This window comes from Chamaea fasciata, unplaced genomic scaffold, assembly GCF_029207755.1.
Source record: "Chamaea fasciata isolate MVZ Bird 193981 ecotype frontalis unplaced genomic scaffold, bChaFas1.0.hap1 SCAF_2, whole genome shotgun sequence".
In the NCBI taxonomy this organism is placed as follows: Eukaryota; Metazoa; Chordata; class Aves; order Passeriformes; family Sylviidae; genus Chamaea; species Chamaea fasciata.
The window spans coordinates 85119700-85137747 of NW_027094087.1; the positions used below are offsets into that span (position 1 = coordinate 85119700).

The 18048-nt window shown below is 40.9% G+C and overlaps 1 protein-coding gene across 1 annotated transcript in view; it reads right to left on the bottom strand.

Annotated features, from left to right (window-relative positions):
- The window catches only part of CRACDL (CRACD like), a 63418-nt gene that overhangs the window by 10347 nt on the left and 35023 nt on the right, over positions 1-18048 (bottom strand). The window contains exons 2-8 of the mRNA XM_066176571.1: positions 15379-15455; positions 14263-14428; positions 11192-11327; positions 10661-10825; positions 9950-10018; positions 6524-6757; positions 2705-4283 (exon numbers count right to left, since the gene is read on the bottom strand). Of these exons, the coding sequence (XP_066032668.1) occupies positions 2705-4283; positions 6524-6757; positions 9950-10018; positions 10661-10825; positions 11192-11327; positions 14263-14428; positions 15379-15445 (2416 nt within the window). The 5' untranslated portion in view covers positions 15446-15455. The remainder of the gene's footprint in view (positions 1-2704; positions 4284-6523; positions 6758-9949; positions 10019-10660; positions 10826-11191; positions 11328-14262; positions 14429-15378; positions 15456-18048) is intronic.

Below are 18048 nucleotides of genomic sequence, written 5' to 3' on the forward strand. Positions count from 1 at the left end.
CTCCTGTTCCTTTGGAACCAAGCATGCTGAAAAGCTAAAATGTGAAGTGAATGAACTACATGGCTCCTGCTGACCTCAATGACGCAGCAAACTGACTTTTTTTGAAATGAGTGTACATGAGAAGGGAACTGCATCCCCGTGTTAAAACACTTTCACAGCTTGTCTTCTTGTCTTCTTGTTCAGCACACGGATTTCCTAACATGCAGTGGGAAGAAACTCCGTGACAGCATGAATTGTCTCCTGATGGTGACCACAGCTGTTTGAAAAGGCTGATGAACTCAAGGGCTAGGAGAGGGCTGGGTGGGTGTAAGGGAAAAAAAAAAAAAGAAGTGAGTGTCCAGGCAGATCTGGAGGCCAGAGATGCTTGATAAGACACATATGATCCATGAGGAGCTTTGTTTGATTGTATTTGTCAGATTCCTCCTGCTTGCTGTTGCAGAGACACAGTCCTGACTCACTGAGCTGAGGAAAACTTTTTAAAGAGTTTAAAATTATGTTTTGGCAGGACTATTGCCCTGCAAAGTCCTCATTGCATCCCATGACTCTCCTATGCCTCACAGAGGGACATCATTGTTGGGACATCATTTGGGGTATCATTTTGGTCATTGTGCAATTTTTCTCAGTAAAGCTGGTGTGGTTCCAGGGCACTCAGAGGAGATGGGCACGCCTCACTCACCCATGACATCAGGTGGTTAGGCCAGGCTGATGTAGCAACTTAGCACAAGGAGGTGCTTGGTCAGGTGTCTAAAGAAGGCAGTAGATAAGGAAGAAAACTAATTGCCATCACAGACCAATCTGAACCATCATTTTAAACCACCCCAGCCCACACAGATTCAGTGTAATACTCTCAGGGGGAGGGGAACAGAGCAGGACTTCTTAACCCCGTTTCAAATTCCAGGTGTATGTCTCTCTATCAGGGAGACCAAGGCACAACTCTCACCCACAGATCCTATTTTGCAGAGGGTAGTCCTGCATCTCAGGGCAGAGTTTCCTTCACCCTAGGGCTGAGGAGCCACAGAAGAAGCCTGGGGGAGAAATGTGCTCTCCGGCTTAATTTCTTCCCCTGCTTCCTTCTCTAGCACTCATTGCCTTTTGCTGCAGGAAGACATTCCAGCCCATCTGCAGGCACTCTGGGACTCAGCAAGAGGGATGTGATGAAGGACTGTGTGAGGGAGCACTGGTACTTCCACTGCTCTCCACTCCCAGAACAACCCCGCTATGCTAGGTCTTCTCCTCTCTTGTCCCAGCATGACCCCCACCAAAATCTCAATCCATCAGAGATGTGGGCACCACTACAAATAATCAACTACTCAGGGCAGCACAGAGAGGAAAATGCCTTTAAAGGGAGCACTGGGATTATGTACATACATACATATCTTTGTATATCTGCTGCCTTGCCTGCAGGGTGTGGGGAGGCCCCGGCTGGATGGCTGTGGGGACTTCATCCAGCTGTGGATCTTAATGAAACCCCTCCTTTATGATGGCAGGGAGAGCACGAAACTGCGAACATGGCCAAAGTCCTGCAAAAATGTCTGTGATGCTGCAGCAGAGGACAACTGGAATCAGATGTCACTCAGGGCATCAGCAAGTTGCCTCTGGGGCCAGGAAGAGACTTCTATCACCTTAGGAGGACAAGTGGTCTCCTGTGCCCTGAGATCTTCTTCGTCTTGGTGTTTCCCAAGCTCAGAGACTGACCCCAATCAGAGAAGAGCAACGAGATGGGGGGAAGCTCTCCAATGGCACATTTGCTTGGCTAGCCATCTTCTAACAATTTTCACCCATGCCCAGACAGGTCCAGGACAGGGAAGACTTTTCTTCCACTTATCAGAAGACCTAAAGATTTTTTTTCCCCTCTTGGCTGTTCTCTGAAGTGAAGAGCAGAGGTCTCCTGCTAGAACTGCTTGAATGTCCTTTACCTAACTTGTTTACTGTCATTGCAAAGACTCCAGACAGTGGTGCCACTTCCAGTCTTTTCTGTTCTCTGCCTGTAGGCCAGTATATTAGTCTCCAGAGGTCTGATTTTTCTTTTCTCTAACCCAATTATATAATACAGACAACAGAGTGAATTATAACAATCTGCAGTAGACTCAATCTTGTGCTGTCTCCTGGCTTTGAACCCCAGGAAGCTGCAGGGTTGTTAATTTTTGTTTTAAACAAGGAACGAGTAATGATAAAGATAGAGAAATGAATAAGCAAAGCTCACAGGAGGCAATAAATAAATGGTGTGTTTACCATGGCAGGCAGTGACCTGAGGCAGGGGCCTCATTGCATTTTGGCCTCAATGCTATGATGAAAAAGAAGATCTAGAGGTCTGAGTCACTTGCCCCACACAGAGTACCACACTTAATATGTGCTCTTGGATTTTGAATTGCCATGCAGCAGCTCTAAATGGGGACACTTAGTGTCTTGCTATTTCTGTTTTCCAAAATGTGCTAGCGTACTTTATTTTTTGAATATCATTTTGAACATCCTTTAAACAATGCCCTCAAGTTCAAAAATCAGAGGTAAAAATATCTTACTCTGCTCTTTCTTCCCTGCTGTCTTTTTTATCATCTTTTCAGCAAAGGAAAATTAGGGAGCAACATCACTGAAGGTAGAGCCACCAGCTCATGCACACCAGACACAGCAGTGCTGCCTCATGCTCTCTCACAGGTAAGGTCACTCTTTGCAAGTGAAGGTAACTTTAAAATTTTGGGAGTCTTACCAGGCACTTTACAAGCAGTTGACTGTTTCTCCAAGTCTCTGTCTTCATTTCTGGATTCAGGAGAGTGAATAGCTTTGTCCTGCTTCTCCTTGCTTGCAGTAGTGTTTGGAATAGTTATGCCTTGCAACACTGGCTTTTTAGGCAATGGAGGTTTGCTGCTAAGCTGTTCAGAGGACTTTGCTTTGGGTTTGAACTTTTCATTTAAAGAATCGCCAGTATTTGTATTGGCTGTTTTTCTGATCTCTGCCTTATCACCTCTTAGAAAGGAAGTCAATCCCTCATTTTCTAAATTAAATTCTGCACTGTATCTTTTAATCCCTTTTGATTCTGGTGGTGAGTTGTCTTCATATTTCAAGGACAGTGAGGTGGATCTAAGTTTCACTTGAAAAGGACTTTTATCTTTACAACTTGGCTGATTCTGAGATACCGCTGAAGAATTGCTTGGCATTGGTACTGCATCAACAGCTGGGGGAACATAACCGGTCAAAATTTCTGTAGGTTGGCCTGAGTTCTCAGAGTAGGACTCTGGCACTAGAGTCTCCTTTTTGTTGCTACTTTTTTCCTCTTCCAGATCTCGTCCATTCTGGAAGTTGTCTTGCCCCTTCTCATTTCTTGAGGAGACCTTTGCTTTGGACAGGAAGAATCCAGCATTTAATGAGCTTTCCAACTCTGATCTTTCTGGGAAATGCAGGCTTCTGGTGCTCGGTCTCTCCCATGCAGAGGAGACGGAAAACTTTTTGAAGGCATTGAGTTCATTGACTGCCTTCTCAGCTTTCTTCCCCAACAGTTCCTCCTTGTGGACCAGTGGCTGACTGTTCTCCTTATCAGAAGCAGCTACATCCTGTGTAGTCTTTATTTTCTCTAGAGAACAGAAAGTAGATGATCCCACCTGCATTGAGGAAGAAGGATGTGAAACATGGAATGAGTCTGTGGGCTGGGAAGAACCCATGAAAAACTCCTTCCTGGACTCTGACAATAGAGTAAACTCTTTGTTTGCTCCTTTATTAGAGGGCATTTCCACAGGTACCTGATCATCCTTCTGTTTATTTTCTTCTGACCTTCCCAAGCAAACAATACTATCCTTACTAATTGAAATATTTTCCTCAGAAGCTAATTTATTTAATGGAAACACAGTAGGAAGCTCCTTATTTTCTTGATTTACAATATTGCTTGACACATCCCCAGACAACAGAACCAGTGTTTCTGAGGAATCTCCTTGCTTTTGTACTTCTCTGTTGGAACTGGAATAGGAAGAAGTTGCAGAGTCTTTGCCTTCTGACATCAGTGAGAACTCAGACTCCTCACATGTCATTTCCAGTGTTGGTTGGCAGTCCTCCGGCTTATTCTCTAGTAGCAGGGTTTCCTGTCCAACAGCAGACTCAGAAGCAGGCTGAGTCATCACTGGTCTCAAAGCAGGGGGGAGGTCCTCAGGCGTTCTGGGCTTTGGCCAGGAAGCCACATTCTGCGTTGCAGCTGTGCTGCATGGCAGTTCTTGATTGCTGGGTTTGAATACAGCATCATCCTCTTCTTCTTCCTCTGGGGTACAGCTCAAATCAGTCAGAGATTCAGACTGGGTCCTCTGTAAAAAAGAAATTCAGGAAGCCTCGTCACCATGTACAACTTCACTTTTTTCCATATTCATCATTACATTTACAGTTGAGATCTTAGAGAGGAAGGCAATACTTGCCTCCAGTGCTGAGCTTGCAGTTTTCTTAACTTAGAGACTGGATGCTTTTTTTAAATTAAGCGGATCCTGGAATAATGCATTTAACCAACATAAAAGCAATGTGTGACATTTCCTTCTGCACAACTAGTGCTTTCATGCCTTTGTAGATGGGAAGTCCATCAGAACAATGGGCATTGGACTGTCCTTGGCAACTGATTCTCCAGAGCATACTGCCTATGTTGTGCTGCTCTTAGGCAAAAAGCAACACTTGAAAGAGAAAAATATGTCTCTTTGTATTTTGCTACTCCATGCTAGCATTAAAATTAAACAACCCATTCTTCCTGAAGCATGACTCTGAAGAGGAAAAGATACATAGAAGCAAGAGCAAAAGCCTAACAAATCCATCCGGTTATGACACTCCATTCCAGCTGAGAATCTGCCCCATATGGCAGTCTTGTGTCTAATCCCACTGTCATACAGTGTTACAGCCTTGCCTCCTTTGTGTAAAAGTCTTATTTTTCTTTCAAGAGTTAAACTATTTGATAAAAGTTTATAAATTCATATATAGTTAAAAAGTGTACAAATTTATATATAGTTATCTGTGAGATCTTGTGTTTAAACTTGATGTGAGGACCAGCTAAATACACAGGATTATTTGAAAGCACAGTACTGAGCTGCTGAATACGCCTTTTCATATGGTGCTTGTATTAGCTGACTGCTTCACCATAGTTTGTTGGGTAAATATATACTTTGGATGTAGGCCCTAATACTAAGAACACAAAAACTGCACTTTAAAGATGTTCTACGGTGCTTACAGATTCTTGTTTTGCAAATGCAGTTGCAAAAAAACCCCAGCTGCAATGCCACCTGCATTCACAATCCATATACACAAGAACATAAAAGCAGAAGATATCAGCCAGAAGCAAGGCGTGCAGGCAGAATTGGGCAAGAAAAATATTAAAAATTGTATTATCAAAACATGTGAACACTCTCTGTGGGAATCCAGAAGGGCTCAGTCAGCTGGCAGTTCATAGGCAGTCTGGACAAAGCAATCGTATTTTAGTAACAATGTTAGAATGGAAGAGAAGGATTGATTGGTGAATTATTGCCTTATGTGTTTTTCTAAATAACTGGCCTCATCATTGTGCTGCTCACAGCGGTGCTCTACTGAGCTGAAAGGTCACTCACAGATTTGGAGATATACAGAAGATCAGCTAGTAATATTTTGAGACAGAGGGAATGATATTTCTGGTAATAAGCTAGCCAAATTAATGGTTTCACCGTATTTAAAACATTGAAAAACCCCATGAACAAGAAAGTACAAATACTGTAGTAAAAGCTGAAAAACTTCAGTGCTAAAAGAAAGGAAGGAAAGAAAGAAAGAAGAGAAACTGAGCTTTGCCCTTCACAAAATATGACAAAGGATCAGATAAATGGTGTTTAGAAGGATGGTTTTTTTTAATACTATACACTTTTTAATAGCCTTTTTAAAATAGTATGCACTTTCATTTTTATTGTGGCTTTGTTTGTTTGTTTTCTGTTAAGACTTACTTTAAATCTCTGTAGAGCAGGTAAAGGGTTTACAGGTTTTGGGGCAGGGAGAGGTCTGAATTTAGAGCAGTCTTAATGTACAGAATTTGGCTCCGATTAATAGGCCAAAACTTACTCTTTCTGTACTTTTTGAAAATATAAGATCAATTCTACTCTGGAAGATAAAAGAGGTCCTCCATGAGTAGTCTCCCAAATACTCAAGATTTTACAAGATATTCCAGATTAGGAAAAGTACACAAGTTCATCGTAACACTTAAAAAAAATCTTTTAAGTAAGAAATGCAGCAGTCAGTCCAACTTCTGCATCACAAACAGGATACTAAATTGTACTGCACAGTGAATTTAAGAAGAAATTGTTACATAAACTGCTCCATCACAAGCCAGCCGGTAAAATCACAATATTTAATCTGTTCCTAGTGTCTACTTCAGATACTTGTCAGATAACAGCAATTAAAACCCAATGAAGTACCCATGCAGCAAACTGACTTTATCATATCTGAGTTTCAGCAAACTGACTTTATCATATCTGAGTTTCAAATACAAAGCCCAGTAAGAACTTTCTGGGTTTGTGTCAAAAGTGACGCTGTTTATTTTCACATGTACCTGAGAAAATTTTCTCATTCTACTGGATCTCTGGTTCCGGGGTTTTATTAAAAGCTTGTGTTTAGCAGCAGAATTATCCAAGAAAGCAGAAAGCTCAGGTGGAATGTCAAAATTGGCTGTAGGGGAGATGGTGCTACTGTCAGATGTCCGGGGAGACTCAGTTTTGGAACTTCCATGCCTAGTGAACAGCTGACCATCTGTAGAACAAGGTCTGGAAGAAGAACCCAATGTAACCTGAAAAAAAAAAAAAAAAAAAAAAAAAGAAATGCCCCAAATGGAGAATCAAACAAAGAAACAAGAAACAAAGACACAAAAATAACAATTCTACAGATAAGTAGCCATATTTCTTACCATTTTAAGTTTGCCTCTTTTTCTTTTTGACATTTCTTTTAAAATACATTGCATTTCCTAATGTTGCACATGATGTACTGGTGTTAGCAATTCTGCATTTTTAGCTGCTTGAGTATTATGATATACTGTCAAGTGGGAAGGAGCAAATACCATCTAACTGGAAGATCTAAAGCACACAAATACATGGTCAGCATGTTTGAGAAGACAGATTTATGAAGAGTACTGTTACAGAACCTAAAGGGCCATTTTCCTTTCTGGGGTTGTCCTCCAGCATCTTTGTCTAGGCTCCTACCCACAGATGTTTTGTGCTGAGCATCTTTAGCTTCCTATATGTCAACAGGTCCCTTCCAACTCTACAATACCCTCCCAAAGACAAAAAAATTAAGAATTAGTGGCATTGACACTTAAGTAAGCTTGTGTTTTTACCTCATGTCTTTATATCTGCATTTACTGGAAACATAAAATTTCATTAATAGACTATTCTGGGGAAGGAAGTGATGGATAATTCCTACTAGAGGCCAATAACCCATCCAGAAACAACTCCTGAATGCTGCAAGGGGTGCCATACTTTCACAAAGCTGGAATTCAGCTTGCCTGTGAGTTTCACCAAAAACTACCCTAGTTCCAGGGATGATGCAAAAAGAACGCTGGAAAATTTGTTAAAAATTACTCTAAAAAGGGTTCCTCCTTTCTCTCAGATTCAGTTTAGCAAATAGGCAAAATGGTATTTCCAAACTATCTGTCATAGCATTAACATGACATCTGACAACTCATGACAGCACTCCCTTCGTAGGCTTGAAATTCTGGTTCATTTCTTTGAAGGAGATTTCCTCCTTTGTCACACCTTCTTCTGTGGGCATTATTCTTTCTTCATCTTTCTTTTTTTCTGGAAGTGGTATTTTACTAAGGAGGTTGGATGGGAGAAGGGCTGGGCAGGTTGGTGTCCATTTTATTTTGGGAGGGAAAAACCATCAGGATTGTCTGCAAGTAGAACTCTGCAATATGCACTGCAGCCCAAAGATACTGCGTAGTGTAGTGAGGGCCTGCTACAGCTTGCTAAATTGTCAGGGGGAAACTCCCATTGATTTTAGCAGAGGCTGAATCCACACCTTCTAATCATACTTTCTACTTAAGAAAAAGAAGGTAGCTCAGACATGCTGAATAATGGATGCTCTCATTAATTTTAACTCTACAATATCTGCAGTCTAGCAGTGGAACATGACTAATGTACAACAAACGATAGGTGACTGCATTATACATTAGCACCTAACAGTGAATACATTGACACTTCAGCTCCACGGTGAAGACACAGCACGTGTTCTCTTTCAAAGCACGTCACTATCTGCCTGCCTTTCTTCTGGCTCCTGCTTTTCCTTGAGAACTTTGCATGTCTTCTCCTTGGCAGTGCTTAGTGGTGGCCATTACACTGGAAAACCCCAAATCTGGTTTATTACTTAAATTTCAGCAGCCTTAGTGAATGCCAGCTCTGAGCCAGCTGCAGAAGTTGTTTGTCCCACGAAGTCTGGCTTTGACAAAGCCTACTGGAGGAAGGAAAGAGCTGGCAGACCCCTTTCTCCAAATCTCATGTGCACATGGCTTAGTCATCCTTCAGCTGGTCGTGCTGGGTGGCACAAGGTGGGAGGCCAGGAGGAAACTCCGTCCTCAAAGCCCAGACAGGAGAGTTGTGATTCCTTTCTTCAATCCAGAAAAGCTGCCAAGACACAGCAAGGTGTCGTTGCTGCCCAAAACCTCAGGACTGGGTTGTGCAAAATTCCTCAGCCCTGTGAACTGGTCTCCTCTGACTTCTAGAAGCAGGGCTAATTTCTCTGAAATCCCAGGTAGTAGATCCTGTGGTTTGGGAGGAAAACTTCAGATGCAGCTGCATTCGGGCTGCACTTTCAAACTGGCATGGGATGAAGAGAACTCTGGGCTAAATGACAGGGCTTGAAGAAAAAGCTAAGCAACTGTGTAGTCACCACCACGACTCAGGAGTCAGCAAGTGAGTCAGAAAGTAATGTTAATGGAACAACAGGGAGACATAAATCCTGTTTCAGCAAACATGCATCTAGACTGGGCACAGTTACAGTGAGCCCATAACAGCTTTCAAGAAATACTTTCTTCATGAGTTCTGTTGTTTTTATTTTAAAAATATCAATATTGCACTGCATGTAAGCAGTTTTTTCACACAGCTTCATGTGGAATCTTTGCTGAGCTCTGCTGCAGCTGGTCCTGAAACACATTTTGCATAATTACCAAGAAATGGTCAGCTCAGGCCTAGTTTCTCTATTTCATTTCTGCAATTTCCCTACATCCCTCCTCCTATTTCTAGAAAATGCTCTTCCCTCTACCCCCTGTGTTGTTTCCACCACGACTCCAGCTGTGGACAGCTAAAAGGGATTCTTCAGGGCTTTTCAAAACAGCGCTTTAATCAGCCAGAATGACTGGCTGCTGATTGAAGAAAGTCATCCACGCGCCTATACTTGAGCTCTGGAAAACATCACTTCAGCAAAATTCAGAGCCAGAATTGACTGACTGAAGGCTGAACTCAGACTCCTAAGCAGCAATGTCAGCCACTATCATCAGGCAAACACTTTCTGTGTCAGTGTGAGGTGCCTTCATACTAAAAGCAGGGTCTGGGCAGATTTCAGAGGATCTAGAGCTTGTTCCCATCTCTTCAATAAGCTTTCTCCCTTATCCTATGCATGTAACTCAAGCAGCCTTTACTGCACTTCCCCATCTTTGAAAAAATGGACACTGCCTCAAGTGTCTAAATCTGGTTGGTTGTGCTTGGGGATTAAGTCATGTCTATAAAGTTTGCTGAAGGATATGAGCTTTTCTAGAGACATTAATTATTATCAATGGGAGATTACTTTGCATCAGAATTAGGTTGATAAATAAGCATAGTTTTTTATGTTAGACAGACAGACATTAAAACAGCAAACAGACAGGCAGGCAATTACATGCATACAAAGCTGTTTTTTGCAGCAGACAGGCAACAAAATAATATTTTTTATATCTCTTTTAAAAACTACTATGGGTAGTTACTTGTCCCTTAATACATTTGGCAGAAGTTACCTGTTCTTCTTCTTCACTGCCTGTTCCAGCTAAACTCAAAGAGCTAAGGTGCCTGTGAGAGTCAGAGAACTGTGGGATGGAATGAGGAAGAGATTCAGTAAAAGATGACAAACAAGGTGGATATAATCACAGAAACCATCTACACAAAGTGCACAAAGGTACTGACAATGTAAGTTGTTTTTCTCTATAGTCTTAAGGGTTGTTTTTCTCTATAGTCTTAAGGATTAACAAGGACACTGCAAACATAAAGTGTAAGACGTGCAGATAAAGAATGAAATAACGTCTAGCAAAACTATAATTTTTAAAAAATCAGATTATTTTTTTTTCCAATGACAACCTAGAAGAACATTAGAGAGTTCTCTTATCAACACATTCAAGGGGGAATACAGATTTTTCAGCTTTATTTTTTTTTATGCCTGGCAGCTCTTTGTAGTCTCTATAAAAACACAGCATTCCCATGCATGCACACAATCACATACTCTTCTTGCTAATTCTGCATTTTTTGGTGTGATATTTATGTTTTAACAGAAACACATTTTCTAAGTAGTTGTTTACAGAAAGAGAGAGAGTTTTCCCAATTTGAGTAAGGTATTTCTGAATTGCTCAGAGATAAAATAGAGATATGTAAAACCAAATACTTTATTCAGCCATCTGCTTATAGGTAGAACAAGTCATTAAACACCTATTTTTGTCAACATTGGAACTACTCACTCTCGTTCTCAAGCCTGAGTTTAGGCTTTCATGAAGCAAAGACATTTCTGGAGGGCTCCTGGGTAATCCATCATCTTCAGAACTGGTCCCAGCATCCTCTGTTCGCTTTGCACGAAGTCCAAATGGAGGCGGAGGTCCCAATTTCATGGTAGGCTGGAGTTTCAGCTTCAGCGTGGCATAAAATACATTAGCTTATGATAGTGATGGAGGTTCCCCAGAACATGTGTTTTAGCTGAGGTCAATGAGTTACCACTATTTTAACTTCTCAGAGCTGAATGATCCAGGACACAGGACATCTGACTACACACTCTCTTAGGGAGCCAAATAAACTACCTATTTTTCAGCTATCATTTATGTAGAACTAAGACAGGATACTGCTGTCTGATTCACAAATGCGACATTTGATGTAAACTGCAGACAGATATTACTTACTAATCAAACATTCAACCACAAACACTACCCAAAAAAAATCAAGCCTGGAAAGATATTCCAGCCCTTGCATTTGAAGAAAAACCATGTTGTGTAAATTACCTGTAAAGCTCTAATCCGATCAGAAACGTTTTCTTGAGAAAACACTCTTACTGGCCTTGCAGGCTCTTGCCCAGTCTCAAGGATGAAAATGCTATCATGTGACAAAGCTCTGCTTCCCATAATGCCTTTATGTGTCCTAGAATAATATAACAAATGAGTGAAAACACGCAAACTTTTTTTGCCATTTCTCTTAACTCATGTGGTCTACTGAATGTGGAATGGGAGACAGGGCTGAACAGCATACATCACAAACAAGAGTCCAGACTTCTCCATGAATACAGCCATTCAGGGTAATCTAAGTAAGATCTTTAAAAACCCCTCAAAAATTGTAAATGCTGTTATCTGTCATGTTAACAAATTGAATCAACGCTAAAGACAGTTTAACCCCAGAAGATGAGTTATGTCTTATGGAAAAAGTTACTGCCCCTTGGGTGGAAGCCAGCAGCGGGGTGGTGTCACAGGGCCACGGGCAAGTCCAGGTGCAAAATGGAGTTCACATAAACGAGTCTGTACTGAGACTTCTAGCTAATGTAAGACCATGTCTTGCAAATGAGTGACCATTACCATGGGAAGAATAAGTACCTTTTACTATCTAAAAGTGGTACAGCATTTAATATATCTCTGCCATATAGATCATTAGCAAAAACATTTGAGGCAATGTCGTCCTCACATGGAATCCTTCACATAAATCCTTAGAAGGTGCTGTGCCCTATATCAAGATCCCTCGGATTTTCTCTTATGAGCCTGTGGGACACATTTCTTCATGGACAATCTTCGCAGCCTAGCTAGAGGCAGTGGGAGATGTTTTGTGGGCAGTTTCTCTCATATTCTGTTTCCTACTTCAGATGCATGTGTTATGCAACTTCTTTTGCAAATGGTGCAGGTGAGATATGAGCACTTTGCCTCCTTATGGGATTGGTAGAGGAGGCCCACAGACAGATAGGTAGCTGCTAGGAGATTTCTCGTGCTCATCTTCCTCCCTGACTGAGCAGGGACAAGAAATGTGTGCACACAGCATTTTCTGTAAGAGTACCTTTTTCAATTTTTTTAAATCGGGAGCCATGAAATGGTAAATGAGTGCAGAATAGAGAATTGTTTGGGTTTATGTAACTATCAAGTTAATTGGGCAGAAAAAAGAACTGTATTTCTGGATCCTAGATACTGTCATAGGGACATTGAAGACAAACATAAACAATCATGGCAGACAGTAACATTTTCCTCTCAGTGGCTGCTATAAATATGTTTGATAATACAATAGCAGGAAAGAGTTGATCTACATTCTTGCTGCAGAAGGAAGGAAAGCCTGCTACTTCTGCTTAATGCATTAGAGACATTAGAAGAGCAATTTATCGAAGTGCAAATGTGATCTCTGCAATGCATCCAAGGTCAGCCAGATCTATAGCAATTTGCAGAGCAGGTGCCAGTCAGGGCTGCAGTGGTGCCCCAAGCACCAACATTCAACAAGGCAGCAGCCACACAGGCAGTGCCATTGCATGGGCACATTTATGCCAGCATTCCATCCTCATTTCCTCTTTCTAGCAGATGCATCCCTCCCAGACATACAATGGAGGTACCCTACGTGTCTCCTCAAATGAAGAGTGATCAAATTAATTTTCCTTCCTTTCAAATAATTTCCTGGTCTTTGTTTGTCTAAATAAATATTAAGAAACAATAATGTAACAACCCTCCAGGTTACAGCACAGGAATATGGCCAAAACAGCCAGAGATGGCACCCACTCAGACGTGACCTTGTTAAGCCATTCATGGGGGAAAGAAAATCTCACCATCCACATCTTGTAAATAAATTGTTGAACAACAGCACTACACACCACCTGGTGCTGTCAGCCCAGAACGCCAAGGGCTTCAAGCTGGATTAACATTACTATTCCCAATGCCATGAAAGCAAAAAGAAAAAACCAAACAAAACCAAACCATCAAAGAAAAAAAAATTAATTAATAGCTTCTTTTGGTTGTTTGGCGCGGCCTGGTGGCCACATCGAATAATGTCGATTTAAATGGCCGGGATGGCTTCCTTTCCTATTCCTGGGCACAGCAGCACCCTTTGCTTGAGGACCAGGAGGCTTGTTCTGAGAGAAACAACATCCACCAATGCAAAGACTTGCTTTTTAGTTAGCCAAGAGGCTCTTCAGTCCACCTCTGCATCCAGAGACATATCTGAATATTTGGACCAGGTTTATCATGGTTACTTTTCCTAGTGGGTAACGTTTCTGCAATGTCTGGATGAAGACAGGGTCTTCTGAGACAAAGAAGTACACAGGATGGGACTCATCTGGTCTAACTTCAGACATCAAATTGCAGCTATTTACATTGGAGGTGGTTATTCCAGGCTCTTGTTTACATTCAGTGGGAAGATATAGGCACTTCCGGAGCCTACTTCATGCAAAACAATGATACGAACTTTGTTAATAATGCTGGCTTCTCTCTAATTATAAAAGGCAGTTGGTAACTAACTATCTTCGTCCATGGCAGAGAGGTCAGTACTTGATGATCTCTAAAGATCCTTCCAACTCAACCCATTCTAAGAATCTGTGGTTCTGTAACTCAAATGCAGACATTTTTCCTTTGGTCAGATGAATCCTAAGTATACAGAGGGAAAAAGGCTTCAAAGCCTCTGAATCCTGCTGATTTCAGTCGCACTCATCCCATTACTCCTTCCTTGCTTTCAGACCCTGGCATAAATGGTTAGTCATCTAAATTTCTCTGACAATCCTTAGTAGTTACATTTTAGGGGCATAAGACAATCCTGGTAGGATATAAACTGATTATCTAATTCATTTTTGAAGTTGGGAATTCCATTCTTTTTGAAATTATAACCCAAGGCTTATTTATGATTAAATGAAAGGTTTTTCATTAATATTTCTTGCTACACCCCATCCAATTCCCTTCTGATTTGCCTTGCATCAACCGTTTTAATTTGTACTTTCCTGGGAAAAGCAACTGTTTAAAAATACAGCATTATGAACAAGGGGAGGAGGCAATTTTGGGGTGTCTTTAATCTACCCACATTGTAGCAACGTTGTATTTGTTTACCAGACAGTCCAAAGACTTACTCGAGTTCATCCTCAGAATCATAAGTGATGCGCATGTCATGAGAGGCTGCGACATCACTTGTTGACTGGCACAACTTCAGACTGCTGCTCACAGAAGATGACGTCTCTTTCCTTTTCTTTTTACCAAAAAACTTTTTGAAAGATTTGAACTTCGACTTTTTCTTTCCTAAGTGAAGAAACATAAGGAAGATGCAACCAGCAGCACGTGCAAATTTTTGAACAATGACATTTCTTTATAATTTTTTTGCATAAGTGGATTTTTTTCCTGGAAAATGCAACACAGTCCACTGTTGCGTTAATGTCTTTCAAGACTGTACTGATAGTATGAAATTACTGTTATTTTGGAAAATGGATTGCAATGTTTATGAGACATAAGAAATGACCAATGGTGTAGAATCATTCCTAACAGAGTTTCGACTTGCCTTTTGAGGTAATTAAACTCTGAAGGAAAAATTTGGTCTTAACTGCCTGGGATACGAAAAAGAAATTTTTACTTGGAAACCCACTGCCTTTGTTCAGGAAGCTAAATAGTGATGATAAGAGCAATGCTACCAAAACCAATTTAAATGCAGAAAAGGCATACAGAGGTGAATGCACAGTGTTGGAAGACTCATGCTTTTAAAATGTTGGATTTATAATACATCGAGAATGTTTTCAATGCTAATTACAAGATTCAATGGATCACAAAGTATTCATCTAGGAACCAAGCAATAACCTTGAAAAGCAATTCTAGTCTGCTTAGTGAGGAAAGACATAAAGTAGCATCAGTTGCAGCTCTGTAAAGGAAACTATTTCAAATTAAATCACTGTTTTGCACAAGAATTCCAACAGCCTGTGCCTGGCCTGTTTAAGTTGGCATGACAGCACTACAAGGCATCCCTGTCAGCACTCACTCTTGGATCTTGTTGGGTGAAAAAGTAAGTTTGGTCACAAGAAGCTATGAAAATCTTATTTCAAGCCTCTGAAAATGATGAAAACACGTAACAGCTCTTGAAAACAGGTGAAGAGAAAGGCAGAATGTGTTCTCTAAACAAACAGATTCTATGATAGAGCTAAGGCATAGAAGCTCAAGAAGTCACAGCATTTTTCATTCACCAGGGAAGGGAGAAAATATACCTGAATTGTCCTCTCCATCTCCTTCAGCCTCTCTCATCTTATGGTCCATTATCCTTGAGGAACTCATGTGGCAATCACTAAAGGAGGTAAAAAAAGTGTTAGTTGTATCAACAAAATAACAGTACTTCACTACATATATGTACACATGCATACAGGCAAGTTACCACTAAAATATAAAAATATAGAATAGAATATTATGTGTACGCTTACATAATATATGTCTCCATACATGTCTAAACGTGTGTGTATATTACATATAAATATACATAAAAATACATAATATATAAAAATATCTCATTATTATTATTATTATTATTATTATTATTATTATTATTACTTATTAGGCTAAGGTAGAATAGATTACACAGGCTATTCCCACTTTCAGAAGACAATAGTACATGACAATTTAGTCAACAAGCCTCTCCTGTCTGAAGACTGACTTTGCTGAATTCTTGAATGCTTCTAAAAACATGTATCAGAGGAGGTGGGCTTCTTTGATTCTCCCTTTCTCAGCCCATTCATGTCCAGAGACAAAATGACAGCATTTGAGTAAGTGTACAAGTAACAATATTAGAGAACCCCATGCATTTTTCCCTCATTTATATCCAATTTGAAGTATTTACAGATTGTGGCTTTTCTTCCTTCCAAAGAAACTTGGGAAAAGGTAGTGATGCTTTCTATTCCTTTCTTTTTGTAGAGATAACAGAATTAGGGAGAATTAGTAACAGAGAAATACAAGTAAAAATTTTAAAAAAGATTTTTTTTGTCTACTTTTCAGAAGCAAAATATTATTTTGCTTATGAAGGTTCCTAAAGAAAAAAACTATTTGCAAAACTGTACATGTCCAAAGCCTGAAGATATTTTATCTATAATTTAAATTATACTTCTGGCGCAGTGGTCTCTTTGTGCTCTCTTTTGTTCATCTGGAAAGCCATAGTTTCATGATCAAGGGAGAAGAAAAATCATGGATGCCATTGATGGGATAATGAGTTAAATGCTGTAGTCACTCTTTGGGCTGTAATGGTGGCAGATGCTCATGCCACAACCTGGATGGGAGGGTGAATAGACTGTGGCTGTTTTGATCCACTGAAGTACCAGGAGACTTAAGGAATAATACTCCTAAATCCAAGGAGCTAGTGAAATGGAAATGAAACCTTTATTTACTCAAATCTAAAACACAACACATCACCTGCACTATCTGCAACCACCTGAGCTGGGCCACAGCACATGGCTGCAGTTCAGCCACAGCAAAAGCACCTCCACTGCCTGGCAGCTCCAGGGCTTCTGCACCAGCCAGACCCAGAGCCTGGGTGTGAAACAGCCCCTGCCACCACCCACTGGGTACCAAATCAGAATTAACACAAACACTACTTTTGATCGAGGGCATCTGCCTAAACCATGGAGAATTAATAAGGAACCTACCCTAGAAAAAGACATGGATGAGGGTGGTGAGGCACTGGAACAGGTTGCCCAGAGAAGCTGTGGATATCTCACCCCTGGAAGTGTTCAAGCAAGATCAGGCTGGATGGGGTTTCGAGCAACCTGCTCTAGTGGAAAGTGTGCTTGCCTATGGCAGGGAGGTTGGAATTAGGTATTCTTTAAGGTCCATTTCAACACAAACAATTCTATGATTCTAGGATACCCTTATTTTTAAAGTAAATGTCCACTGGGAGGTGACAGATAAATATGTATTGTGGGCTGTGTCATACCTAGTCAATTGTTAAACAGGGTGTCTCAGATTCCTGCTGTCACGTTGCAGTAGCAATGGCAGGAATGTAAATCAATACCTTTAAAGCTTCAGCTGTTATATGCATGCCCTGTAGCATCTATAAGCTACACATATCCAGAAGTGGGATTCTACAGTCTCTGTAGAAATTGTACATAACTCACATCCCCATCTGTGGCTCACTGGCATCACCCTGCTGCATGCAGCTGCACTCAGGTGAGGGTATATTTTTTTTAATCCAAATGTTTGCATGCCATACTTCACTAGTTCTCAGTAGCAAAGCCACTGAGGGATAAACCCCTACACAGTGACAATGTCTGTTGGAAACATGCAGGCAAGTATGAACATGTTCCCTCTGGCAAAATTTAGTCAGATAGTATATTATATTCCTGACAACCCAGAATTATGTTCCTGTCCCAAACCTTGGCAGTCAAATTTCTAGAGAATAAAACCAATTAAAAAAAAAAAAAACCAAAAACAAAAACAACAAAACACCAAAAAAAAAAAAGTGCTCCACCATAATGCCTGCAGAGATCGGTGTGATTTATTTTGTGACATCAGAGGTCACAAAGAATGTTTCCACTGGATGCCCCAAACACTGAGGGACACTAATATGTGACCAGGGATGCAGCATAAAACTCCTCACTCCGAGGAAACAGAAGGACACTGAACCTTGATGGGCCCTGTCCTTGCCATTTTGCTGTCCTTGTGCATTTTGAAGCAAGATCCTCATTCCCTTTCTTTCCTCATGCAGCAATTCTTCAGGCCCACCACATTTTTGCTGTTTCCTAACATTATTTAAGAATTAGTGTGTCTTACCCAGAGGAAGGCAGCCCTCCACTACTGTGTCTCTTGCAAGAGAGGAGCCCTGGCCTGTGAGAAGGAAGGAGGCGCTTGGCCACTGTATGTGTGTATGTGTGTGTGTGTGGTACTCATATTCCATC